Below are 10,512 nucleotides of genomic sequence, written 5' to 3'. Positions count from 1 at the left end.
GGAAAAAGGAAAAAAATATTTTATTCCAACTTTATGAGCAACAGTGTATATATATATATATATATATATAACATTTTGTTTAATTTGAGATGAGTCACAAATATAACCACTACCAGTTTTAGCTTTGACCCCATAGTGTACGATCAGGTGTCACATGTATCTCATTTTATAGACACTTTGTCTAAAAAAGAATTAAGTATTGCTATATGATCTGGTGAGAAAATGTGTTCAAGGTGAAGCACAAAAGCAACAAGTTAGAAGTGTTGAGACTGTCACAACAAATACAAAATGTCTAACAAGAATCAAAATTGTCAAAATAGTTACCACATGCCCTGGTTGGTAAAAAAAAAAAAAAGTAACTGTATCAGCTTCTTGCCTTCATGTAATATCTGCATGCCAGTGTTTTCTTTCTGTATCTGTCATGCTTGTACTTCTTTATCTGTGTGTGTGTGTGTGTTGTTTGTCTGACTGGTTGTTGAACAAACTCCAGAGAGATAATACTCCCTCAAAGCCCCAATCTGTCTGGTCAGTCAGATGAAGAGCTGGTTATTTTTAACACTGCAGGGGGGGTTGTTCAAGTATCAGAGAGGCCAAACCCCCTGTCTGTGAGTGCCGAAGCCCATCTCACTTCTCCCTCTGTTTCCCTCCTCTGCGTATTCTTTTTCACAGTGGGATCATTCCAAATAGCTCAGTTGAGACAGAGGGATTTGTTCAGCAGACAACGTGCACTGAAGAAATGTGGAGATAAATTGGACAGGGCTGATAATGGACAGACATAAGGCCACAAGAGGAGAATATGCAGACACAATTAGGCTTGAGGATAGGATCAGTGAGAGTGCTAGCAAGAGGACAGGTGATAAAAGCAGGCATAGATAAAGTCCCAAATGTACCTGGTTACAGCCTGACTCACCCCTTCATGAGCTACACTCTCAATCAGTGGCAGCTGGATGTGTTAAGTATAGATGGACTGGGTAACCAAGCTGAGAGAAAAACCATGAATGAATCCAGAACACCTTTTATGAGCTTGATAGCTTTTCACTAAAAGCTGCAAACGGATATAACATCAACTCAAACTAATTTGGTGTCAGATTTTGATCAGGGGACTACTGGACTGCTATCCTGTCAATAAGGGATTTGATTGATGATGAATCAGTCATTGACTATTGATGGATACACATGTTTGTCACAGTCTGACCTAATACTGGCGCCGCCTGCAAGTGCAGAAAGGCCCAAAGTCACCTGCTGTGCATATAAAACCTTTCATTTAGAGCTCTTTCCCTGCTGCCTCCTAACCCACAGCCATAAAAAAGTAAAGTTTAGTGAGTTGTCTGTCAAAGCCACATCGGGTTCCTCCTCCATTTGCATTGTCATGCCCGACTTTAAATTTCTACTTTGAATGTAGGTGTAGCTTAGTTTAATGTAGAATCATGAGTTTTGTGACTGACTTCAGATCATTAAAACTCAAACGAGTCTGTCAGTCATCACATCATTTTCACTATTATCATTATAAATCATCTTCATGAAACGTTTTATTTCATGAAAAGAGACATTTTTGCATGTGAAGTAATACTGCCAGTGGATGGTGGATGGTTAGACCCAGTTTATTCCCTGAATAGATTTTGTCTCTAATAGATCAGTCACCCAAAGCAGAAACTTGAGTAATAACCTCAATCAGTAACGCAAATGAATAAAAACAGAGTCACTCCTGGCAGTTGAACTGGATGTAACCACTTTGTATTGTTGCTGTTTGTTTCATGTTGTGAAACCAATAAACAGATGGGAAAAAACTTAACCCAACATATTCAGTCTGATTTAATCTCTGAACCACAGAAATTATAGTAAAATCATTCAGACTAATCTGATAATATATAGAAGGTGATGCTGTTTTTCTGATAAATTACAAAACAGCAATGAACAGCAACAACAGAGGTGTGATCAAATTATTTTCACAGTTTTTACCTTTTGTGACATTTTTTTTTTTTTGCTGATTTTATACATTGAACAATCAGTTGATTATTAAATGAAAGTAACTGTCAGACCTAAACAGACCGAAAATAATCATTGAGTGCAACCTTACAGTACTTCCCTGGTGGGATAATCCTACCTTGCCCAAAATATGCTGTGTGTTTTAATTTTATTTATATTTTATTTTTTTAAATTGAAATTTTAAAATTGAAATTTTATAAAGCACAATTTTACAACCATGCTGGTCTTGAAAACAGATTTTATACAATATGGAGAGTGGAGGACCCATCATTTCTGATTTTGCACTTCATTATTTAGATATTCTAACTAACGTGTAGTAACTCAAATTACATGTAGATCCAAATTAAATGTAGTGAACTTGCGGTTTTGAGGGCCCCTGGAGGTCTGGGGCCTGTGGTAATGGGTTGACCTTGGGAACTGGTTCTGTTTTAAAATATTAATCTGATTTTTTTTATTTTTTTTCCTGTTTATTGCACTTTCTTTGAAGTTAACTGATAAAAATTCAAATTAATTTTTGGCTTTACCTTTGACGCCTACAACGTCTGCACAGTTACTGAACATAGTTTGTCTTTTAATAATCTAGGACTGGAACATTGAAATTCTTACCTCAACTTTTTATTTTCAGCACTGCCCTGACCTCGGTGGCAGACGAGGCCATGCAGCAGCAGCAGCGGCGGCGGCGGCGGCAACAGCAGCGGCAGCGGCAGCGGCAGCGGCCCTCCCCTTTAAACACGCACACACACCCCTTTAAATACGTCACTAGCCTGGCTGGCTGGCTGGCGAGTATCTGGCGGTGTGGTGTGTGCGGTCGGACTGTGGTTGTGTTTCAGGTCTGGTCGTGTTGATAACGACACACTTAGGACGCATTTCATCGCGGAGAGATGGGAATTCAGAAGAAATGGCTGTAAATCAAATTGCCCTGCCGCTGCTGGCCCTGTTCGGGTTGGTGGCCGTCGGTAATGGTAAGTTTCATGTGAGCACCTCTCCGGCTTTTGTCTCGATGTGTTTTCCTGGACTGGGCATCGCCTGTTGTCGCTCATCGCCATGGCGCTGTGTATCGGGGATTTGGCTAACCGTATCTAGCTAGCGTCGACCTCAAAACCACAGCTGCTCTTTGTCCCAAACAAAAGTCATGCTTTGTGGGTTGTTTGGTCTTGATTGTGATATTTATCGACTGGCAAAACCCCGACGTGTTAATGATCGGCATTGAACACGGAGCAAGTAGCTAAACCACAACAACAACATGGTGGGGCTGTTTGTTACGAGGCGCCAGCTAACGTTTGCTAGCTAACTGGATAATCAACTGACTAAAGTTGAATATTGTCAATAATTGTGCTTTGTCTGTGGGCTACAAGACTGAAGTAAAATCATTTTGTTATGTCGCACGAACACATCAAGTGGCGAGTAATAATCTACAGTCTAGTGTTGATGTTGAAGTTATCTCTCAGCGGCTGTTATGCTAAGATATTTACCAAACAATCTCCTGTCGGCTTGTGACTGCTTATCTCTGCACTGCTTGGGTACAACACCATGCAATGATAGCTGGCTGGTTAAATATGTGCAGTGTGGTTGCATGTTGTGAGCAGTGGTCTCTACAATGGAAAGAGCAGAAAGGAGTCTGTGAAGGAAGGCCTAACCTACTTTGTGCATGAAATGTGTTTTTGAGAGTAAATACTGGCAGCTCTTCCATTGGTGTCCATTTGTAAGGAGTGAAAAGGCTCCTTAGTGGCCTCCAGCAGAAAGTGAATGCTGGCATAGGGTGACAACAGCCGTGCATTCAGCTATCCCAGACAGAAGTCAGAGTTGAAGTCTGGGTTCATTGTGATGGAAATGTGGCAAGTGGGGTCTTTTGAGGCGCCAGTTATGGGGCTGCTTCAGTCTGAATCCTCCCGCTGGAGCAGCTGATCCCCAACACCACACCACTGTCTCAAATGGCCAGATGTTGTGCTAAACGTATGTGTGCCTCTACGGCATGTCCACTCATCTTTGACTTTGCTAAACACCAAACTTTTACTTATAGTTGTGTCATGTGTTGCGCAAAAACCCTTTTTTTTTGCTCTTCCTGATGTCTTTAAATTTTGAGGCTGTTTCACCTTGTTGCAACTTGCCGCTCAGCCAGTGAACTCAGTAATAAAAAGACAAAATTCAGTTGTGTGTGCCAGAAAAAATATCCTGACTTCATTGTCATCTGTTGAAGTGTGTGTCTTGCTTTAAACAGTTGAGTCATCCTTCCAAGAAATATGAAAGTATGCCCACCCCCGCTTAGTTTAGGTAAGGGTGCAGTTTACCACGTCCGATTGTTTTATGTAAGGCATGCAGGGAAAATGATCACACCTGAGTGGCTAGTTTGTTTGACTGGGTTACTCTAACATTAACAGTGATGTGTGAGGGGAACGTGGGGGTGGGTGTGTGGCCTGAGCAGACAGGGGGTGAGGATGGGTTTGTCCAGCTGGCGGGGTCTGTCATGTAAGGGGCCCACAAGTTTGTCTGGAGCCATGGTTTCACACCATATAATGGATTACACCATGCAAGGGCTGAAACCAGACAAACCTGAAAGCAGCTGTGCCAGAGCAGATTCCAGGGCTGTGGCAAATGTAGTATGTTTTTGTGAGAATACACTTTACTCACATGTTTGATGAATCTGTCATGTGTTGTTGACTTCATAAGGATTAAGAGTCAGTAGTGTTATGGGCATTACATGCCTGCGTGACGCAGTCTTCCTGGGTGCATTGGACACAGTAGCAATGTGATATGGGCACTGTCAACCACACTGCCGTGAGGTAGGGCGCGTCCGTCTCTTTCTCTTTTCTTCCCACCCTCTCCAATCTCTCTCTCTCTCATATAAAAGGCCTGGTGCTTTATCAGAATTTAATCTGTACTTTGTTATCTTTGGTCCCACTCCTGCTTTCACTTACTCACTGCCACCACAGGCAGCTGAAGAAAACTTCAGCATTGGCCGTGTGTGTTTGCTTGATATTTTCTTAGTCTTTCTAGGTTGAAACAAGCCTTTAGAGATGACGTCCTGCTATTTCTTGAACTCTGCACTGACTTTTACTAACCCCTTCACATATTATCACTAGCCCTGCCAGAGCCTTGTCATACCCTGATGCGCTTCAAAGTGTGAATCAAAGACAGAGCAATTGGAAAACAGAGAAAAGTCCCTTCCTCTTAACTTGTTCACAGACCTGCCTCTGGTACAGGTGCTGTTTAATGTCAAATTTGATGTGAAGGAGTTCAGCTGGAGAAAGTATGAGCTACTCAGATTGGAACATGTGTACACCTGCCCATTAGATCAGAGCCAAGGAAATGTACGGAGAAAGGTTGAAACTTATTGGGTTCAAAGGTGTGTGCATGTGAAGAGAGGAGAGTTTGCTCAGGAGAGGGAGGGAGAGAGGGAGGGAGGGAGGTTGGGTGGTAGTATTTCCAGCTGTTTAAAGGGAGAAAGTTGTTTTGTTTTCTTCTGAAAGGTGTAGCAGTTGTCGAGGCCCGTTCTAGATAGATTGATGTGTAAGCTGCCAGGTCCCTGCAGCAAAATCATGCTCAAATGAAGTTGCACGCCCCCTGTATAAATGTCATGTTACTTCCTGGCCCAAAACTACTTCTTTTACCATTTGTGTTTACCAACACTTTCTATAATGTGGCACTGAGCCAGAAAGGGTCAGGTCAGGTCTGGGGTGGTCTAGTTTTCCCTCCATAATGACCAGTGTTGTTAATGACCTCCGTTGGCCCAGAGGCACAGAGCCCTAATTGCTACAGCAGACAGCATAGCCCCTGACTGACCCAGCTCCGCCATTACTGATGTTGGACCACAAGGGATTACTACCACAGCAGAGCCAGCCCACTTCTCAGTTGCCCACTTCTCTAAGCCATTAAGTTACACAGAGCCCTTTGTCTTTTTTTTTTTTTTTTTTTTTAAAGGGTTTTTGTAGTATGCATTGGTAGTACAGCGACACTTGCTTGTTGTGGTATACGTTAAATGTTCCTGGTGACAGTGAGTTTGTTTTTGTCACAGTACACCCAGACAGACCTGGTAGCTGTGCGAGTTCATGTCTATAGGGCTAAACCTGACACCCGTCCTCCAGTACATGTCTCTTTGTAGAGGTGTTTGATTTGTTTTTTTGGCTGCTGTTGGAATGCAGATTAGACCTGCTCTGCCTCCCATTTTCTGCTGGAAGGTGTGCAGTCTACTTGTCAAGTTTTCTCCAGCACTTCCCTGACAATGATTTGCTTTGATTTTTGAGGTTGGTAAGATTTTTTTTTTTTTTTTTTTTTGCTTGGGGAATATCGTTTGAGTGTATATTGTCTAACTAGTTCTTGAATTACAATTTAAACCTCTACCTTTTTGCTTTATTACTCTCAGGCCTCCATGGTGACATTACCTTGAAATGAACCAATGTGTGTTTCACTTGGCAGTCAAACAACCATCCTTGCAACAAACTCCAATATGCAAAGTTGTTCCTTTTCTGACTAGCAAATGTAATTTTATTAAGATGGTATGATTTCTGTGTTAATATGGCAGTCATACACAGTCCCTGTGTATCTCCTACACAGCAATGAGAGGAGTGGACTGTTTGATGATGATAAACAGAGGAAGTTGTTTTGGTGTCATTAAGTTATCTAGCTTAAGCACTGTATCCAAAATAATTGTAGATGATCATCATTTTTTGTTTTTCCACTAACAACTGCATGGCATCCTTATCCAAAATTTAAAAATCATATTTCTGATTTATTGTCAGTTGTCTCAGTTTTGTTTTTTTGTTTTTTTTACTCTGCTTTGTTTTGAATTGGTAATTTAAATAATGAAACCATGCATCACCAAAAATAAATGTCATAAATTAAGTACAAAGTACTTCTGGTAAAAGATGGTAGCCATCAATCTGCCGTGGTAGATGGTAGACATCAATCTGGAGTCACCCTGAACTGAAGCAAGAGCTGGGTATCGTCTGAAAATGTTCTTTAGTAATGCCAATGCAATACATGAGTTTCAGTGCTGATACTTTTCATATAAACCCTTTTGTTTTTCATGTAAGTAAGAGGCCAAAGTTTTAACTGTTTAATGTTTAAAGCAAACATGAACATGCCTAATTAGGCAACGTTTAGTTAAAAAAAAAAGCAATTTGTTTTGTTTTCAGTAATAAAACAGTGTTGAGGTTTGACACCCAACCAAGACTGTAGCAGGAGTAAAACTTGAACAACAGTTGTAGGAAGACAGAAAAAAAGGGGTAATTGTTAAGTCCCTGGTCAGCTAATACTCAGAAGAGTTTTTAAGCTCAAGTCACATGGCTGATGCATTGGCTCGCAGAAGTGCAATGTACCAGGTCATCAAAGAGGCAGCATTGACCAGTGGGAATTTGAGCGCCAGCACCAGCATCAGCAGCATGTCTGAAGTGAGCCTGTGCTCACACTTGTGCCTACGAACTCATTAGGACAGCAGACACTCACACACACATACAAACACACACATAGCACACATGACAGACAGACAGACAGACAGACAGACAGACAGACAGACAGACAGACAGACAGACAGACACAGACAGACAGGATGTAGCCTAGAGGGTAGTGGTTGGTAGAGATAGTAGAAGCAGCCTCAGCCCCAGAGACCTTACTTTAGAATCAGATCAGTAATCTGACCCTCAGATGCAGACAAAGGTAATGACTTTCCTCCTTCCCCTAGCATTGATTAGGACACAGTTGTGGTGTGTGCGTGTGTGTGCGCCCGTATGTGTGTGTGTTGCACTCACGCTGTCTGGTGGCGTCTGCTTGTCTTGATCAGCTCTCAGTCTGGTATCTGTATGGATCTAATTTCAGCCAGTGCATTTTGGTAATGGCGCTCTGCTCCCCGTACACACGCACGTACCGACTGTCTCTGCCTGCGTCACTTAGCCCCCAGAAACTCACTGTGTTTGTGTAACCCCGCCGTCCCGCGCTGAGCACGCTTAGAGTATTTTCCACAGACTTTATCAACTTAACATACTTGACAGTTCACCTCTGTTTTGACAGGGTTGGTCCGACGAGTAAGTCTGAACAACACATGTATACACTCACGCATACACAAAACATTGTCATCAAGGTTAAATCTGTAAAGCTGTTTGGAACGGGACTATGCTGTGGTTTTTAGTTGGGTCCAAGTTAAGACGACACTGGTTATGGCAACAATGTTTTATTAATCCCCTCCTCACCATGTCTGCCATTTCCTGTCTCAACATGAACGGAATGATAGGAACTTCACACACTTGCAGCTCAGAGGAGTAACTGTTTTTGCTGTGTTCTCCCCTTTTTTCCTCCACCGGTCCCTTTTTTCCTGTTGTATACCCCCTCCCACAAGTCAAAGTCTAGACTGGGTTTTTAATGACGGACGCAGCTGGTCACTTGGGTAGACCTCAATCGCAGCTGGGGGGCTCTGTAAGTCCCGCTCGTTACCCCCTGTGCCCCCTCCTGTCTGTATTGTCCTGCCCAAATTGGGACCAGCCCCCATCCTGTCTGGCCCAGAGCAGCCCCCAAACATCGGGGTTGTTACTGCTAACCCTGGGCTGTCCCCTGCGCGCCACCCATCCCCCCATCACTGCCCGACGCAGTAGTGCGCTCCCCCACTCCAGTCTGCTCTTTGTTCGTGCAGGGCCGGTCCAATCCCTCCTCATGTCGTCTTAATCTCCACACAAAGGACCAGTGTAAAGACCACCAATTATGTGGATACAAGAGCAGAGTTCACTCAAACCACACACACCCAGCCACTACTCAGATCCATGTATATTTAGGCCTGGTATTATTCCTAGCCTAGCTTTGTTACACTTCTGCTCTGAATCAAGTGAGATATGCAGAGCAAACAACATGGCATTTGGGTAAAAGCTAGCGAGCCAGGAGTTCTTACTCGGACACTGTTGGATTTAGTTAAACACCTCTTATTTTTGAGGTCATGGTTTCACATTGTGTCAGTATAGATTTTCCTATAGAGGTATCCCTTTAATATCTCTGGTCGGGTTCTAATGGGAAATGTTTGCAAATCAATGAACACAACTGTTTTGTGACAGTATTGGGTTAACAGGATTTTTGCTTCAATGTGATGAATGTTGTTTGTTAGGTAACAGGATTTATCCATAAATGGTTTTCTATCTCTGTCATTATATAAAATTACATATTCTGTCATGGATTTGCTCAATATTGGTTACACAGTGTTGTTGCTTGTTTGTGTGGAAGCAGCCCACATATGGTATAGTCCAAGGTAGCCTTTAAGGAAGGGGGAAGACTTGCCACAAAACAAACTCTTGGTAGACCACAAACCATCCGTGGCAGACTGGAGAAGGGAACGTGTGTGTTTTCAGCCATGTTTGGTTTCCTTCCTGAGCTTCTGTCTGTATGTCTGTGTACCATCTGTCCTACCACACACAGAGTCTCCAGGATGCGCCTGCTCATTTCAGATCATGGTGTTCTTACCAGCTTGCTGTTGTTAATTTTATTGCTGTATATTGGTGCAATATGTTTGTGGTAGGAACTCTTTTACAGTCTTCAGTTTGATTCTTGTGAGAAAAATGAAGGACATAAAGTTTAGTTTACATCAGGGTTGTATTGCACCTGTGCTGTGGAGAAACTCTTAATGTATGTTGTTTTTTAAAATGTCACTCTTGCTTTGAGGATGGATTGATCAAAAATGATTTGATTTATTTCCGTGAGAACCAGTTAACAGCGGGCCTACAAAAGAGGAGCCGATGGAAGGAGGGTTTCGAGTCATCTGAATTTAATGGATATCGAGCGTTGTCCAGCTTTTTAACCTACTGCAGTTACTCATGTCATCTGTTCTATTTTGCTAAAATATTTGCTCCATTAATGCTGCAGATTAGCGTGATGTGGCACAGGGCTTGTTTTTCTCTCTTTATCAGCCCCAGCCTGCTTCACCTCCGTGTAATCTGCAGGAAATTCCATCTGCATGCGAACTTTGGTGAATTTGGACACACTCCACCAAGAGTTCCTGCCACTTTCCCGCTCACCTCCCAGAGAGCAAGACACACACGCAAACACCAAACAGATGAGAAATATTCCTGAAACTCGCTCCAAGTGTTCCACATTTCCAGTTACCAGTCAGTGGACAAGCATAGACACATCAGCAAACACGCTACATGCAAAAAATGCTCCCACACAGAACGCAACCTCCCACAGTTCAGTTGAGTGGAAACCACTCCCATGACACAGGGGTTTGCGGTTTTGTCCACTTAGATGTTACATGCTGATGGCGCAATCAGTGTATCAGTCATTTTCAGTTATTTTTTTGTTTTTGGGGTTTTTTTCAGAAGAGCCCCATAATGTGATGACTCAGTTGGTTCAAGAATGCGTTAAAATCTGCTGACGCCTTTTTGACAGAGTCGGTACAAACAGGGAAGATCAGTGAGCTCATCTGGTCAAAGAAACCCTCAGGATAAGACACAGGGGATTAGTGGAAGCTTGCCACTCTTAGAATCTTTTCTTTCCTCTGGGCCAGACATTGTCAGTGGTCCAACTGATGCTGAGCCTCTTTTTTTTTTTTTTTTAGCT

At 42.6% G+C, this 10,512-nt stretch overlaps 1 protein-coding gene across 1 annotated transcript in view; it reads left to right on the top strand.

Moving 5' to 3' along the window:
* Positions 1-2,762: 2,762 nt before the first annotated feature.
* The window catches only part of acvr1ba (activin A receptor type 1Ba), a 15,030-nt gene continuing 7,280 nt past the window's right edge, over positions 2,763-10,512 (top strand). The window contains exon 1 of the mRNA XM_023425183.2: positions 2,763-2,948. Within this exon, the coding sequence (XP_023280951.1) occupies positions 2,885-2,948 (64 nt within the window). The 5' untranslated portion in view covers positions 2,763-2,884. The remainder of the gene's footprint in view (positions 2,949-10,512) is intronic.

Source organism: Seriola lalandi, unplaced genomic scaffold (assembly GCF_002814215.2).
Source record: "Seriola lalandi dorsalis isolate HSWRI2012SDOR001 ecotype SW California unplaced genomic scaffold, Sedor1 jcf7180002054767, whole genome shotgun sequence".
NCBI lineage: Eukaryota > Metazoa > Chordata > Actinopteri > Carangiformes > Carangidae > Seriola > Seriola lalandi.
Note: the sequence above shows the minus strand (reverse complement) of the source record. Positions and strands in the feature narration are given on the sequence as shown.